This window comes from Gopherus flavomarginatus, chromosome 14 (assembly GCF_025201925.1).
Source record: "Gopherus flavomarginatus isolate rGopFla2 chromosome 14, rGopFla2.mat.asm, whole genome shotgun sequence".
NCBI classification, from domain to species: domain Eukaryota; kingdom Metazoa; phylum Chordata; order Testudines; family Testudinidae; genus Gopherus; species Gopherus flavomarginatus.
Genome location: NC_066630.1, coordinates 27,838,211 through 27,855,700, shown reverse-complemented (window position 1 = coordinate 27,855,700; position 17,490 = coordinate 27,838,211). Strand labels below are relative to the sequence as shown.

At 38.2% G+C, this 17,490-nt stretch overlaps 2 protein-coding genes across 6 annotated transcripts in view; one reads left to right on the top strand and one right to left on the bottom strand.

Annotated features, from left to right (window-relative positions):
* BRD7 (bromodomain containing 7) overlaps positions 1-5,348 on the top strand; it is a 35,812-nt gene extending 30,464 nt beyond the window's left edge. For both annotated transcript variants that reach the window (XM_050922547.1, XM_050922545.1), the window contains 5 exons: positions 660-716; positions 1,836-1,944; positions 2,116-2,259; positions 3,772-3,915; positions 5,125-5,348. In XM_050922547.1, the coding sequence (XP_050778504.1) occupies positions 660-716; positions 1,836-1,944; positions 2,116-2,259; positions 3,772-3,915; positions 5,125-5,189 (519 nt within the window). In that variant the 3' untranslated portion in view covers positions 5,190-5,348. The remainder of the gene's footprint in view (positions 1-659; positions 717-1,835; positions 1,945-2,115; positions 2,260-3,771; positions 3,916-5,124) is intronic.
* Positions 5,349-9,769: 4,421 nt separating this feature from the next.
* Positions 9,770-17,490, bottom strand: part of ADCY7 (adenylate cyclase 7) — a 122,808-nt gene continuing 115,087 nt past the window's right edge. For all 4 annotated transcript variants that reach the window (XM_050922531.1, XM_050922535.1, XM_050922534.1 and 1 more), the window contains 6 exons: positions 15,535-15,690; positions 14,620-14,766; positions 13,982-14,089; positions 12,480-12,594; positions 11,656-11,780; positions 9,770-11,536 (listed from right to left, as the gene is read on the bottom strand). In XM_050922531.1, coding sequence (XP_050778488.1) covers positions 11,390-11,536; positions 11,656-11,780; positions 12,480-12,594; positions 13,982-14,089; positions 14,620-14,766; positions 15,535-15,690 — 798 coding nt within the window. In that variant the 3' untranslated portion in view covers positions 9,770-11,389. The remainder of the gene's footprint in view (positions 11,537-11,655; positions 11,781-12,479; positions 12,595-13,981; positions 14,090-14,619; positions 14,767-15,534; positions 15,691-17,490) is intronic.

The window sequence follows — 17,490 nt, the reverse complement described above, 5'->3', positions numbered from 1 at the left end:
ATTTGAAAAATTGTTGGCTTCCCTTATGATTGAAGATAATTTTTGGCTGCAAATAAGTCAGTTTTATACCCGTGGACACTGGGCAGTGAACCTCTGTCCAGAAATACTATTGATTTAGTTTTAATTTTTTCTTTAAGCCCAGAGATGTTATCTCAGGACCACTTACAGGATTCAGTCACTTTTGCTTTAGACTAAAGAAAAATATGATTATAATTTTTGGAATAGAACATGTTTGTTTCTAACTTAGAAAAGAATTTTCCTCAAATTTTCCACAAAAAAAACCCCCAAAACAAAAAACATTTGGTCTGAGATCATGCATGGAAAGTTTTGGTCCAAAAAGGAATTTGTACAGTGGATAATGGAAGACATTGTGCAATATTTACTGAAGTGGTTGTCATTGTAGTAATTACACTAGCCTGTTCCAAGCAACTTAATAGAAGGAAAACCCCTTACTGCTATTTTCTTGTACAAGACAAATATAAGGAATGCTTTCTCCGAAAAGACTACTATGTAGTTTTTGTTACCAATGAAAACCCATAATATTGTTTTGTCTCCCTCCATTTATGAACATCCCATTGTAAGGTTCTGGTTTTGCTTTGTATTTTAAAATAGGAACTCATTTTAAATGTCATACTATATACTCTCTCTCCCAATTTCAGCCAATGGTGGATGCAGAAGGTCAGCATGGGAGAAGTGATACAATAAAAGATGTGGAGGTGATATTTTCTATCTTTTTCCAAGCAGCTACTCCAAAAGGCATTTTTAACCGCTAACTGCAAAATAGCTTAAAGCTGGAGAAATGTGTGCAGCTATATAAACAGATGTTGTGTAGCACCATACAAAACTGCATGCTTTTTATTGTAACTGTTTTGTATTCCAGGTTGTGAGGATAAAATCCAAAAAGTGTAAATCACATCAGAATGTAGGTCTGATTGGTTTTGATATCCATCTGTGTGACAGAAAAACCTGAAGCATGAATTCTTAAGTAAAATCTTCCACGTTTACAATGCACAGAATGAGACATGTACAAATTGATATTTGTTATTGTGTGTCATTTAGAACTTTGATTACAGGAGTCAATATTTTCCTGGAACATACTACAGTAATGTTGTGCCATTTAAGATACGGATTTTAAACCTCCAGTGCCCCAAATTGCTTAGGGCCTGGTTACCTCAAACTGCCTGTCTCCTTGCGTTACTGAACCAGTTAGAATCAGCTGAGGAACTTAACTCAACAGGGGTTGTTCAGTTGGGAGGGGGCAGGAGCCAGTATTTTCAGCAAATGGACCGTACTTTAGAATTTCTTCTTCTTTTGGTGCTCCAGAGCCCAAATTATTTGATCTTCAGCTTATTATGCTAAATGGCTTTGGGGGGGGGGTGAGGGGAGGAGAATGTGGGTTGTGGGAGAGTCCAGGAAGAGTTTATATTTGAAGGCGGGTCTTAATTTGTATGTTTGTTACATTACTTTTATATGTGTGCCCAGCACTCTGGATACTTGCAACTCATAAATGGGATGGAATAATTATATTGAACAGTGAAAGATTGTGGTTGCTTTGAAGTGAAGAACAAATGGGGTAAATCTAAATTAGTTCCCCCCAATCTGTGACAGTTTTCTAATTCACACTGCAAAAGCGACATGCATCAGCATTTGCATCGCACTCCCCGTCAGTTCCCAGCCCAAGCCAGGGAAGCTACTGATGCAGACCAAATTTGGTGACGAATCCTGGTCACGTGCCAACTGAGGCACGTTGCGCATACAATAAGAAGACTGCAAAAGCATTCTGGATGGATTGTTTAAAAACGTCATTTAAACACTTACTTGCTGCTTTTTTGCAGATTATAGAAACAGATGCGGCCAACAAGTTGGACTCTAATAATGATAGGCTTACAGCACTGAAAGCAGTAACAAATTTTGGCATTCATGTAGAGGAATTTGACTCTGAAGGTAAGTAATCTACTGCAATTAGGAACACAAGTGCTATTTTTGTGAAAGGCATTTATCACAATTTCAGTTCCATGGCATATTCAGGCATATTTTGTATTATCCTGTAATTGGTTTGTAAATGAGTGCGTGTGTCCTCCTGCTTTCACTGACACAGGCTTTTCTATCAATCAGAGGCTGAAATTTTCCAGAAGAAACTTGATGAAACCACAAAGTTACTCAGAGAGCTCCAAGATGCTCAAAATGAACGACTGAGTACAAAACCACCTCCCAATATGATTTGTCTTTTGGGTCCATCTTACAAAGAAATGCATCTGGGTGAGTATAACTTTGTATTGATGATTACAAAACAATTAGGTCAGTTGGAATTTGTATAAAATTACTACAGGTAAAGAACTTCCTAGTAAATTTGTACATTGGGTGAAGGTCCTTAAGAGTGACTTTTTGGGTACACCTGTAATCTTTGTGTGAAACTGGAGGTGAATTTGTTGAAATAGGACAGTCAGAACAATTAGGGGCCCCACTTGTCAATTCTGGCCAAGGAGCACATTAATCAGGTGGCTCCTGTTTGATTTTCCTTCTGAATAACACGGTCTCAGATAGTGGCATTCCAGCTCCTTCAGTTGAGATTGCAATTGATATGCAGTGCACCGCCTTGGATTGTTAGATGTTAACAAGTTATGATCGAACTCTAACATTTAGTTGCTTATGCTATTAAAAACCTTGTACAGATGAGGATTGCATCATTTTAGTGTTAAATTCTCAGAAGTGTGGGATAAGCACAAAATAGAGGGCCTGGGTACTAATCGAAACTCTGATATTGCCTAGAAGCAAGTCTCCTCTCTGCTTTATTTCCCTATTTAGACATTACTAATCTGTAAAACTATCTGCCTTCTGGGGTTATTGTGTGCAATGCATCTAAACACTTATACACTTTTGTGTTCTGTTTGTTAGCTAAGGTCAAGTAAATATGAGAATTATAGCTTAATTCTAAAATGTCATGTCAGTTTGAGAGGCTTTTAGCTCTTGTGCTTGTGCATTCTTGTAGTGCATTTCTTCTTCCATTAGCCACATATATCTTACCAATTCCATGCAAGTCTAAAGTAGACCAAATCCTCCCGTTCTTGAGGGGAGAAAATAGCTGCTGTGAAGTACTTTACATCTGTGGGATCTGAGAACTACAGCATTTAAAGTGGAAAAGGGGCAGTAGCCATGGCCTCTAGTTCACATGCAGGATTGAGAGCCAAAGGCAAAATACCCAAACCCAAAGATCAGTGCCCTGAGCGCCACAGGATCATTTGTCATTGGTTTTCCACCAGCAGCTTGCACTGTGACTCTTTTGATATGGAGCACACAGTTAATGATGCTTGAAGCAGCATTACCTTGTGCTTTAAATCTGCCTAGCTTCTGTTGCTTCTCAAAGGGTTCTTAGTAAGGAGCTGTTTCATCTCCTTCCTTTCTCCAGCTCACTTGTACACTCCTTTCGCCCTTAAAAAAATCTGCTGGTAAGTAAAAGTTTTAGAATGTTCAAGGAAAATGCTGCATTCTCTCTCCCTCTGGTTCGTGGTGACTTTTTATATATGATTAATGCCCATCTGCTCCCCTGCAATACTGGAGGAGCAAGAGCCACTAGATTTAACTGTCTGAGTGACATTAAGATGTCTCTGCATATATGCTATCATAGGAGTTGATTTAGTTTTTATATAAATACAAATTCACCAAAGCTAAATACTATTTACAGCTGTGCAGTTGTAGCTGAAAGGCAGATTTCAATTCTTCTGGGCAATTTGTAAAAGCACAAAATGGATTTACATTATTGTCACTTTCTAGCGGAGAGAGTGACCAATAATTTAAAAGAACTTGCGCAACAAGTGACTCCAGGGGACATTGTAAGCACGTATGGAATCCGAAAAGCAATGGGAATTTCAGTTCCTGTACCTGACACTGAAGCCAGCTCTGTGGATTTAACAGATGGTGAGTATAGAGTGTATTTAGACATGTGTTGCAGTAGAGCAAAACTACATCTGCAAGTCATCGTAGTATTGTTGGTAGCAACTGCAGAAGTTAAGGTGGAGTCCCAACTTCTGGTCTCTCTCTCTTTTTTAAAATAATTTTTGGGTGGAAATTTGCCATGGTGGTTCTTAGCCCAAAGGTAACTTTTTTTTGTTTAGAGAAAAGTGTGTAGAATTGGTGCAACCACTTAGTTTTCCTGTTTGTGCATGTTGCGATTTTTGCATTTGCACAGCTGACTGGAGATGAAAACAGCACATGTAGAAAAGCATTTTTAATATTAATTTAGCATATATGCATTAGAATTTTTCCTTTTTTAAGCTTTCCATTTAAGGGCGCTCAGTTATGAAGCTGCCACATACTGAAAATAGTGAAAAGAACAGGAATTAAAGATTTAAGCCTCAGTAATGTCATGTTGTGGTTGGCAAGTCAGTCATGAAACCACTAAAGTTTTCTACTGCAACTTACTGCCGTATTTGTATTTATACTATTTTACATTTGTTTGCCTTAAATACATACTTCCCTATAGCCTAAGCTATACAATGTAACATGGATATTGACACTGCAACAGAAACTGACTTTTTTGAATGAGCAGATTTCTCAACGTGGACACCGCATTAAACGCGAGTCTTTCAATTTCATTTAGTATTTTTAGGTCAGTCTTGTTCAAAAAAACATTTACTACACAAATAGCAGGAAAAAACGATGAATAGCAAAGTGTTATAGAGTACAATGCTGTAGACGCCATCCCTTGTTTGTAACAGGTGTTAGTTAAGCTATGCTACTGAGTGACAAAGTAAAACCATTTCTTGATGGTTTTTACTCTGAAGCAAACTTTTCTAGCAGTTTTGCATATTTCTTAAATGAAAAACGGACATCAATTACTCATACTTCTGAGATGAGTATATTTATGGTGATGTACACTGCAAGAGTAATACCCCACCTACTAACAGGAATAGAGCTAGAAATACGTCTTAATATCCTAGTATAATTATTAACTCCTTAATACTACTGGATTCACTGCATAAATTGATTCATGCTGACACAAGAAATTGACTTCAGGAGTAGTAAGGGAATTAGATTGTTTATATATACACTTCTTTAAGGGATGTTGAATGGGATAATTGACTGACCAATCTGTGTGGAATAATTTTTTGTTTGTTTGTTTTTCAGATTGTCAGGAATCTAAAAAGGCTGCCAGCTTCAGTGGAAATGAATCTGGTCCAATTGCGATTTGAAACGTCAGTTGTTTAAGTTATATATTTCTATTTGGTCCTATTAAACTGCTAGATTTAAATTTTGTTCAGGATGTATTCACTGAACATTTGTACATTGTGAGTTAGAGGAAATATTTTGTCTATTAAATTTTGGAACTTATTAAACTAAATCAAAAGTCATGATGGTTTCATGTTAGACGTCAGTTACTTCTAATACATACACATCTGATCTTGAATTTGGATGGACTATACCACTACTTGTCTAGCAGTATTCTAAAGCCATTTACAAACTTTCAGAGCTGGCCAACTTGAAAATTTCAGTACTTGAATGCATGCAAACTTCCTTTTGCATAAGTATATAGTCTTTATGGGTGCAAAGGAAAAACAGCTTTCTAAATAGAAGCTGATATAATTTGATAATTAGTGGAAGATGCTATATTGAGGCTGTATAAATGTAGCCGAGGCTTCTTTCATAACCTTCCTCTGTTTATAAAAACTCTAGCTGGCTAAAAGTGATTATGTTTCTGCTACTTATTGCAGCTATCAGGATTATAGGTTAAGAATGCCTAGCCAAGATGCCATTTATAGGGCAAGTGTCAAACAGGCAAAATGGATTACTCTTCTGAGTAAGGTAATTAAACAGTGACGTTAACAAATCTCTTGCCAAAAGGTTCCATAAACCTTTAAGAGGGCTTGACCATTTTAAGTTTCAAACTCCCAAACTGTGGACTCCACTAAAACAGTCACGTAGGAAGTACCTGCTAATTAAGCTGGACAGCCTTAAATCAGTTAGAATAGCTGAGTTGGTATAGGAGAGAGACAAGAAAAGTACATACTGTACCAGTACCATTTTAATGGCTGCCATTCTCCACTGATCCTTAGTCTACTTTGCTTCCATCTTTGGTGACTAAGTTGAGGATGAGTGAGACCTGCCAGCCCCCAGCATCACTCTGATTAAGTATGTCCCACTTCTTTTCCCAAGGTAGGTTTGCACTGTCATTGCATATCATGGGCCCACTCCTTCTCACAGCCACCAGATTTTCCCAAGCCCCTTTCTTCCACAACTTCTCTTGAATGTAACCAGGTTCCTTTCTCTCATTTCCACTATCCATAATCCTGCAATAATACATTGTTTACTCCTTTTTACTTTGGGAATACAATTTGCCCTCTCACCTTTTCTCTTATACATACCTGTCTCGGGTTCCCAGCAGTCCCAACCATCTTGACAAGAAAATGCTTGAATTGCACCTAATCAGCAATTACAGAGTTAGTGGAGATGGGCTGCACATGATCTAAGTGAATTGGGGATGGCTGAATTTACTTTGGAGTGTTCAAGTGCTCTACTCTGACAGCTCTACCAGAAATGCTGCAAAGTACTGTATGTCTAGACATGCAGTTACTCCATACTCTAATTTAGAGTATTTGCTTAGATACATGGTGTGTAGGAGATGATGGAGGCCTCAGCCCACTTTGGATAAATTAGAGAGACTACACCCCAGTTCTCAAAAGATCAACCATCAGTTCATGACTACATATTTTCAAGTGAAGATTTCTATCTTGACTAACTCAGAGCATGTAAGAGAAGAGTCTAGTTGTAATTAAGTTGCATTACAGGCTAATGAAATATGAAGGCTCATGTAGGAATCTGCTTTAGATGTTACGTTGCAACAAATAATTACAAAGCAAGCAAGTTTCAGAAAGGTCTTTATTTTAAAGTAAAAAAAAAATTGGTCTTTCTGTGCAGTAGCTTACTCCATCATTAAAAGTTACAGTATACAATCAGCTTTAAACACAAAATGCCATTTTATCTAATTTAAAGACTTTTCAGTTTTTAAAAACAATTCTTTAATTTTCTATACTTTTTTTTTTTTTTTTTTAAGTCCTAATAGGTAAGTTTCACAGTTCTGGTAAAAGCATTCTGTATTGTTAAGGCTCCATTTAAGACTTTAGCCAAAGAAATAACCGTTCACACACACAATCTAATCATTTAAAAAAAATATTAAGTCACTCCAGGTGTTGCCTCCCCCGGCCATATTCATGGCTTTACACTCACTTTCCAATGTTTCTGTGGGTGAGTCTTTCATATAACAAGGTGAATTGAGGATACAAAATGCTGTAAAATACTGTACAAAATTTCAAAGAGCAGTATGACTTAAGTTGATGTCCCTTTAAGATAATATAGCAATACAACCGGCAACAGAAGGACTAGATGAAGTAGGATTGTCTAAGAGCTACAAGCTACTGAAAAATACTTTACACCACTTCCGTAATTGAGACCCAGCTACACCCAAGCAGCATGTTATTAGCTTGAATGGCAATACAAAGCAGTTCAGAATGTTGTTAGATATGGTTTAGTTCCACAATCCTAATTATATCTAAATCTCTAGCACTATTGTGGACAATGCCATCATTTCAGAACTGGCTCTGTCCATAAGCAAACTTCATGATTCAAAATATTGAGGCAGTGTGGTCTGTCAAACTGAAGTACTGTATCAAAGGCTGCTGAATGAAGCCTTCTATTCAGAAGCATTCAAGCATCTTATAAAAACAAAATAAATTAACATCTCAAAACACATGCTTGTTAAATGTCTACCATCACACATACACAGTATAAAAGCAATAGGGAACTGAAAGCTATTTGACAGAAATATACAAAAGGATACTAAATTACACTGACCTTTTTTATTAGCACAAAGTTTAAATATTAATACATTATGAATCTGCTGGCAGAAAGGAAACAGCCTACCTCAAATATAGGTGTGTAATATACCACTTTCTGTAGGAGACTGCAGCAAAAGTATTTTTGACCCACAACCCTCACTAAGGCTTTAAAAACTAAGTTTTTAATCCACAGTAGGACATAACTCAGATGTGTTCCTGTCATGAAACATAGGCACTTCCCAAGAAATTACACAGTAATTAGAAAACAGCAGTGGTGCAGGCAACAACTATTGTTAGCGAGACACTTTGGAGTCATATCCCTCATACTAAAATTAAAATATTAGCAAACGCTGCTTTGGCTGGTGTAATAAATCATTATCGGAACATAGCACTTTCTGCTGAACAAAACAACGCTTGAATTTATTTTAAGCGCTTTACTTTCTAGTCACAATATATACAGGGAATGGAGGGAAAAAATCCTTTCCTGATAAATGTTTATAATTGAACACCGGGTGTTAGTGTCTCAAAAAGAAAGATATCTTCCTCACAACCAAAATGTTGTAGTAGTTTATCTTGACATGATTATAGCAGAAAGTTGTTTGTTGAAAATTTAAAGCCATAGCTAAAGCTAATTACATTCACCTGAATAAACTTTAAAGGAAAAATTTGAACATTAAACGAATAGAATTTGGACTGACTATAAATAACTAACACCCACCATGGAATAAACTAAGTGGAGTAGCTCTCAGGAGCATGGTTCTATTATACAGGCTCTGATGAAATATTTCCACTATAAAAGTGATTTTTTTCACACATCCTTCTGTAATATTAAATAATAGAATCCTTTAGTTTTATAACCTATGTTGCCTTTGAAAAGGAGCAAGGCTTTAAAAAAACCCAGCCAGCGACATGTGAATCACATAGAAAAATCAGACAAAATTCAGGGTTGTAATATGTTATAAAACAGTTACCTAAATTGAGCATACAAAACATAGGCAGAAAATACAAATTGAGTGATCATCATATTGGCTATCTTGTTTTGAAAGTTTGTCCCTTGGCTCATTGCACTAACTCAGATTAAAGAAAAAACATTTTTTTATTTGACCTATTGTAAAATAGCTATAATAAAGTACGTCAGATTCTACCTAGTCCAAAAAAAATTTTTTGCCAAGAATTTCAATAAAGATGTACCCCTTCTTCATGTCAGTCCTACTACTAAAATGTTTTGTGCTCTGGTTCTGAAGAGCTAATTAAAGAGGGGTGCCATTTCTGGCAAATAGCTAGTTAGCCTAAAGCTAAAAACTTGTATATTTCTTAAAAATTAATGTATATTTATATACATCTATATCTGTACTTTCCTTGTGAGATACACACCTCACGAGTGGTAAAATGCTGAAGATCAGCTGTATCCTTACTCTATAGAGAAACAGTGGCCCCAAGTCACATTTGCCTCAGGTTTGTTGGGAACCTATGCAATATGGAGCTCAGTTTGATTAGCTATTATTTCCAGAGCTGTCCCAAGCCTTTAATGAATGCTAGTGCAAAATGGTCAAAAGAAGAACACGTTGAGGGCATTTATTCCACAGGGAACATAACAAGAAAAAAATTTGTATTGAGAACATTGACAAACTTCTGAAGATATCAGACATGGCAAATGTTTAGAAACATGCACAGCTCTGAGAACAGAGGCATAGGTGATTAGTTTGGAAGGGTTGTCAGGGTTGCCACCTACATTCAAGTTTGGCTCAGATCACAAATTGGAAAAATAAATTTGATCTTGTATTTGTCTTTATTACAAAAAACACTACACATTTGGGGCATCCTGATAATCATTTCAAAAGTTTTTTTTCTCCTGCTGCTAACAGCCCACCTTAATTGATCAGTCTCGTTAGAGTTTGTATGGCAACACCCATTTTTTTATGTTCTCTGTGTATCTATATCTTCCACCACATGCATCCAGTGAAGTGGGTTTTAGCCCATGAAAGCTTATGCCCAAATAAAAGTTAGTCTGTAAGGTGCCACTCGTTCTTTTTGCTGATACAGATTAACATGGCTACCACTCTGAAACCTACACAATTTGAGTGGCTGTTTCTTGTCAACAGAAAGTCCGGGCAGGAGAATAGCTGGCAGGTCAGAATTAAGGTGCATTGAAAGCTCTGTTAAGCGAAGTTTTCACATCAGCTGCTGGTATCCTGCCTGACTGGCCAATGCAGTTTATACTTCACCTTCGTAAGCACCAATCCTGACTAACATGTTAAATGCAAATTTTGTTAATGACAAGAAAAAGTTGGGATAGCAATTCTGTATACCTCAGAAACAAGTCAGCAGTTTGAGGGACTGGCCTCATACAGGCAATGGAAACCAAATGAGAACCTCACAAAACACAGTATAAATACACACAGTCAAAGGGCATGATTGCAGCGAATGCAATACTCACATTTCTGTGCTGCTAACATTTACTGTTTCACTGCAACATGCACATCCCTAAATGGGCTTTCACTCTCTGGAAATAGTCTGGATTTCTTCAAAGTCAAAAGACTAATTCTGAAGGTCAAAGTGGCTTACTTCCAATATGTACTAAAACAGTTTTCATCTCATCTAAGAAATGAAATATGGTTTGTCCCTTGGTATAGTGAAAAGCAGGGTAAAGAGAGCAACATGGGTTGTATCCATAATAGAGGTATTTTCAACCAATTTCAGACAAAAATCATTTCCTGTACAACTGCTGATCAAGAAAAGCTTTACGTAATGTAAGCTATAGGTATGAGGGAGGCATGAGTTTGTGGAAAAGGGACAGGGGAACATGAATTATTGCGCAATTACTCTTTCCAAAAGGAGCCAGAGTATAATCACCATATAATAAACTGTAGTTCGCTTATGTCTCTCCTCCTTTTGTCCTGAAAACAGCTTTGCACTAAAGACCATGCATATATGCAGGGTCCAAATATACTGTCACTTTTTCTTAAGGTCTCTGAAGTGCCACACTGCTAGCAGATCTGACAAAGAATGAGGCAGTGGAATCGTAAGTATAGGATTGGAAGGGACCTCAAGAGGTCATCAAGTCTAATCCCCTGCATTCAAGGCAGGACTACTGAATAACTAGACCATTCCTGACAGGTGTTTGTCTAACCTGTTCTTAAAAACCTCCAATGACAGAGATTCCATGACTTCCCTAGGCAATTTATTCCAGTACTTAGCCACCCGACAGTCAGAAGTTTTTCCTAATGTCTGTTTTAACTGGGAAATTAGTTCAATAGTGCATCTGCATGTGCTATTAAGGCCTTTAGTCTCCCAGATTGGATGTAGGAAAGGAAATATTAGGAAATGCTGCAAGACAATTCCAGAAAAATCGTCAAATTATTCCAGAAACAGGCAGTCCAACAATTGCTTCCAGGCACTTTAAGACTTCATTTAAAGTCACACTCCTACCTTAAGATGCAGAGGAACCATTAGGACACATACATTTGGAATAATCTCCTTCACATAAGGAGGGAAATTCTAAGACTTCACAGAAGGGAAGTGGTGGCTCAAAATACATTTTGACAAACTTCGTTACAGACTCAATTCAGTCCAATACCTTGGGATTTGGCTGTGTCTGTGCACACAAAATAAGTCCTTAGTTCTCCCTTTCCTTTGACATTAATGAGTCCTCTACATTCACATGAATATCCCAGTTCCTGTAATATTTTGCTTGTCTCTTCTGTAACCTGAGTGAAACAGAAATAGTGAAATTCTTGTAAAACACCATGGAAATTAACTCTGAGCATTGAGCAATAAAAATGCTAAAAGCATTTTTTAAGAAACATCTGAATGCTCAACTTTGTACCTGGATTTTTCCAAGTTCACCAGTACTCTCCATCCTGCTAGCGACATTGACAGTGTTGCCCCAGATATCATACTGGGGTTTACGAGCACCAATCACACCTGCTATTACAGGCCCATGGTTTATTCCTACAGAAATAAAAGTATGTGCCATTAAAGTTAATATAATTTTGCACTTCAGTAACTCCTTCCAGTAGAGGATCACTTTAGTGATTTATAACCAGCAACGAATAAAGCCTCACTCCACCGTTTGGGGATAAAGAAGCACAGAGGAAGGGACTTGCCCAGGGTAAGGGGAAGTTTGTGGCAGAGCTGAGCGTGTCATCCAGATCTCCTATCTCACCGACCTGTGCTTTAAGCAGAAGTCCACCCTTCCTTCATGTAGAATGTTAACAGTCTAACAACAATCCTAGAATTGCCATGTAATGAGCCAACAGCAGCACGCTACCCAGCGCTCTCTTCACCCCCATATCCAACCAGCAAACACACCATGCTCTCCTTCTCTGCCCCATTTGCAGCTGCAGCATTATTTACCCTTTTCCCACACCCAGCACCAGAAACATCCCTGAATACTGCAGGAATATCAGGATGATGAGCCTACAGCCACACTCCAAGGTTAGAGGTGGAACCTCACAGCTTGGCGCATTTAAAAGCTAGACTAGACAATGTTCTTTCTCAGTATTTATATTATGCTTATTACCATAATATCAGTGTTCAGTGTCAAGAATAATTCAGCACTGACCAGTAGCTTGACCATCTAATAATCCTTTTCCAGCTCTAGTTTTTGCAAAGCGTGTAGCATTCGCATCCGTATGAAACTCAACTTACCAACACGTAGGCGGAAATTGTTAAAGGAATGTCTGTTGATGCCATCCAGTTTACTCATCAAGGCAATTCCATACTCTACCATGATCCCAATTTGAGCATGCTGTCTCTCCTGGTCCTAGGTAATTTATAATGGATATTAATGCCTTAATATGCAAGATCATGTCAAGCTCTCAGTATAATGAATGGCAACTGTCCATCTCAAAGAACAATGATGTAAGCACCAAAGCAGTTCAGTTATTGTGTGTCATGCTGCTGCATCACGAGTGGTCACTGTAATGCTGGTTTCTGATGAAGTCCAGTACTATCAATTAATTATCAATTTATAAAGACTGGAGTCCAAATCTATGTCAAGTCCCAGGTGAAATAAGATACCATTACACAATCAGCTCAGTTCACATGAACATGCACAATAATTAAAATGAATATTGAAGTAAATTGGGTCTGGCTGGCAAACAGAGAGCCTGCTCTGCTTAGTATTCACAACCTGGCTCTACATCTCTTTTCATACTTTAGTGCAGATTTAAAATTAAGTGTCCTGTATGTACAGCACATGTATTCTCACTCCTCACACCAAAACTTCTTCCTTATGATGGGCCTGAACCAAAAGCCTGGTTTTAAACACCTCTTAGCTACAGGGTGTTTGAAATTTAGATCTGATTTTTGCTACCTGAGTTTATTGTTACACCGTGTTATCTGTATAGATAACAATTATATTAATCAATTTGCCATCAAATTCTGAATCCAAATCAGACATGGCTGAGGTTGTTCATTCTTTGGTATCAACAGCCGCTTGGTTTTCCCACCATTCAAGCTATTCTGTTATGTATCCAGGAACGTTCAAGCTCCTGGAGCCAAAGATTCTGGAGAATTTAAAGAAAAACAACGTTGGTTTTGGATTTAGAATCATAGAATATGAGGGTTGGAAGGGACCTCAGGAGGTCATCTAGTCCAACCCCCTGTTCAAAGCAGGACCAATCCCCAACTAAACAAAATCAGAGAATATCTGAATTTAATATCTGCTCTTGAGGAATAGAACTACAGATAAATGAAAGTTAGTCAAAATCACAGTGTTTTGACTCGCAGAATAATGTAGGAACAGCTGTAAACAAGAAAACAGCAAACTGAGCTTAAAGGAAATAAGCTGACACCAGCTTCACTGGCCTGGTATTAAGGAGTGATGAATTCTCTGCTGTATGTAGGGCTGTAATTCCATTACATATGTCATCTTGGTGACATTTTAAACCACAGTATTTGTTCTTTACACCAGAACCCAAATATTGGAATTATAGCCTTAATTTTGGAACATTTCAGAAATATATTATAAATAATGTGAAAATACAAAATACAGCCTCAGAATATATTTCCTATCCTCTTCTTCCATACCTGAGACTATGACTGCTGATAACGTTCATCTTCCTTCCCATCTCTCTACACTTTGTCACCTACCCCAACATGGACAAGTAGAATTCTAAATGTGTTTATACTTCCAAAAGGTATCATACCTGGTTGTTCTCTTGTCCCGGTGCGACACTAAGGCCTGCTGCTGCCATGTAAGTGCTTCCAATGGTTTTGATTTTTTCAACACCACTAAATTTAGGTTTTAACAACAGCTGATTGGAAGAAAGAAACTGAATTATAATTTGAGACCTTAATGTCTTATATCCCCATGTGTTCTCACCAATGTTCTTGTATTCTCTACCATATACATTAAGATTTATCTCTAGATACACTACATCACTTTGTCGCAGAAAACATACATTTTAAATAACAGAGTGTGGAAGATTTCTTTTGCTGCTGTTTCCCTCCACGCACCCCCTTTTTTGGACACACATTATAGAAATGTAGTAAATCCTGCAACCCAGTAATGAAATCTGAGACAGATCAGCATTTGCATCATGAGGAAAAACACTAGGCCTTGTTTATACCATACTATTAAAGGGTGAGATGGTCTAACCGCATGAGTACATCAGATGGAAATGATTAGAATTTCACTTTCCTAGGCTGAACTAAGAATCCTGGTTCATCTTACTAAATTTTTTTTTCACTTTTCATGGCTCCTACGTTGAAACACCGCTGTAGAGAGACATTTTATATTGTAATCATGTACATCCAAGCTAGGTTTGCCTGAAACTTGAAATACCTCATCAAAATCAGCAATGATTTCATTCAGCAGCCGCAAGCACTCCAGTCCCTCTTTATTGACATCACATTCGGTATAAAACACCTTAAAATCAGGTACTGATGCAAACATGACACAGACACAGTCATAAGACTGATGGTACCAATCCTGTTGGAAAGCAATAGTAATTTCACAGTTAGCCTGTAACTCCACAATGTGTAACCAAAATTGCATTCAGCTTTTAGTACCTTTAAAAAATAACTATGACTAGAAATGAACCAAGCTAAGCTACTGGAATTCAGCAAAATTAACAGGGCCACCACATTTTCCTATTTGTATTGAATCATAATTCTAAGGGCTGAGAATGAAATCCAACCAGATACCTCCACCTCCATTCTGCACAGTGACTGCTTGCTCTGCTCCAATAGCCCCCATCCTCCCAGCTCAGTCAATCCAGTGACTCACTATGGAGGTGTTGGCAGAGTGAGCTGCAGGGTCTAAGAAGCGCCGCTATCAGTGCCCTTTTCTCATCTGCCATCAGGGTGCTGTCAAGTGGATGCTGTCTGCCCCTCAGCTAGCTCCTTATAGGAATTAAATGAATCAGCTCTGTCAAAAGGTGGAGAGGTGAATCCTAACATCACTTCTAAACCAATTATCAGTGCCAAAGCTAATGATCATCTTTGATGTGGATTTCCATGCCCCACTCCTGTCAGTGCTAAAAGCAAGCATTCATTTAAACTGAAGTCCTCTTAATGCCATAGGGGTAGCAGCTTGTTGGGCTTGGGAAGGCCATGGGATTCTCATATAATGGACCAAGAAGAGGGAGGAACAAAGGAAGCAAGCAGTAGCTTGTAACCTATTTGTGGGCGGTGAGGTGGCATTCTCACAGGAGTCTGATCTACCATTCTTCTTACCAGTTGAGTAGATTAAATATACCTCATTTAATTTGTCACCAATGAAATGAGCAGCAACATGTGCCGGAAGGACATTTTCCAGCAAGAGCCTGTTTACGTTCTCCATGGTTTCAAATTGTTCATGTTCTTTTTTAAATTTATTCTTCCACAAGCAATCTAGTCGACAGTAATACTCAATCTGAAAACAAGAATTCACACAGTAAAATATCCCCCCATGGCTCTGAGATAAGAGTTTACAAGTTTCAAACCAAGTGAAAAGGGGGGCAGTGACAGCCAAGTTTTGTCAGGATACTTCAGACCCAATGGCCACTGAAATTGTGACTGAAAACCTGCACAAAACAGAAGTCACATCTATACAAGCCAACAGCCATTTGTGCATGCAACTCAACTGGCATCAGATGTACTCTATTTCAATTTGCACATAGAATCATAAGACTGGAAGGGACCTTGAGAGGTCATCTAGTCCAGTCCCCTGCACTCATGGCAGCACTAAGTATTATCTAGACCAGTGGTTCTCAAACTTAGGCCGCTGCTTGTTCAGGGAAAGCCCTTGGCAGGGCAGTCCAGTTTGTTTATCTGCCGCGTCCGCAGGTTTGGCCAACTGTGGCTCCCACTGGCCATGGTTCGCCACTCCAGGCCAATGGGGGCTGCAGAAAGCGGCATAGGCTGAGGGACGTGCTGGCCACCCTTCCTGCAGCCACCATTGGCCTGGAGCACCAAACCTGGAGACGCAGCAGGTAAACAAACCGGCCTGCCCTGCCAGGGGCTTTCCCTGAACAAGCGGCAGCCCAAGCTTGAGAACCACTAATCTAGACCATCCCTGACGGGTGTTTGTCCAACCTACTCTTAAAAATGCCCCGTGATGGAGATTCCACTATCTCCCTAAGCAATTTACTCCAGTGTTTAACCATCCTGACAGTTAAGAAGTTTTTCCTAATGTCCAACCTAACCCTCCCTTGCTGCAATTTAAGCCCATTGCTTCTTGTCCTTGTGACATTACACTCCATAGCTTTTATGGAAATAGCCTTATGAAATGGATATGATATAACTGAGATGTAATTTATCTAAGATGGCTCATATAAGATATCATTGGAAAGGTTATGATTTACTGAATGTGATTATCCAATTTGTATGCATGTATCATTTCTATATCTAAAGTTAGGAATACGGACTAGGTAACAATTACAACCGGGTGTGTATTGGGAAGACACCCACCAGATGACAGGCCACCAGATTTGATGGGCCATTGAGAAAGGAACAACAAGACTGAAGATATTAATCTCTCTCCCTCATAGGAGGCATTCTGGGATGTAACTCTGACATTACTAGGTCAGGAGGTCTTGTCACCTGATACTAAACATTATTTTGGACTTCTTGTAACTTTTCCCATTTTGTATCTGTGCAACTAATCGTTCCTTCCTTAATGGAGTACTTTGCATTTGTCCTTATTGAATTTCATCCTATTTACTTCAGAGCATTTCTCCAGTTTGTCCAGATAACTTTGAATTTTAATCCTATCCTCCAAAGCACTTGCAACCCTTCCCAGCTTGGTATCGTCTGCAAACTTTATAAGCGTACTCTCTATGCCATTATCTAAATCATTGTAAAGCAATCTGTATTTTTATTTAATCATTATAATTCAATTTAATAATTACACTTTGATTAGTTTAATAAGTATATTTATTTTGAATATTGCACTGTCCCAAACCACCCTGCCAGAAGGGTGGAAGATGATTTATAAATACAATTGAAAGTGATTAAACAATGTAGATTTTGGGTGCCCATTTTGTGAGCTGAATATCAGAAGCCACTTTTAAAAGTTTGTGTCTTCAGAGTTAGAATCCAAAATACTATTGAAAAATGTATAAAAATCTTTCCCTTCTTTCCCAAACATTATAAAAATGATTTTTTTGGTGTCTGGGACAAACTACAGAGATAGAAAACAGGCGTCTTTTATTTAACTCAACTACCACTGATT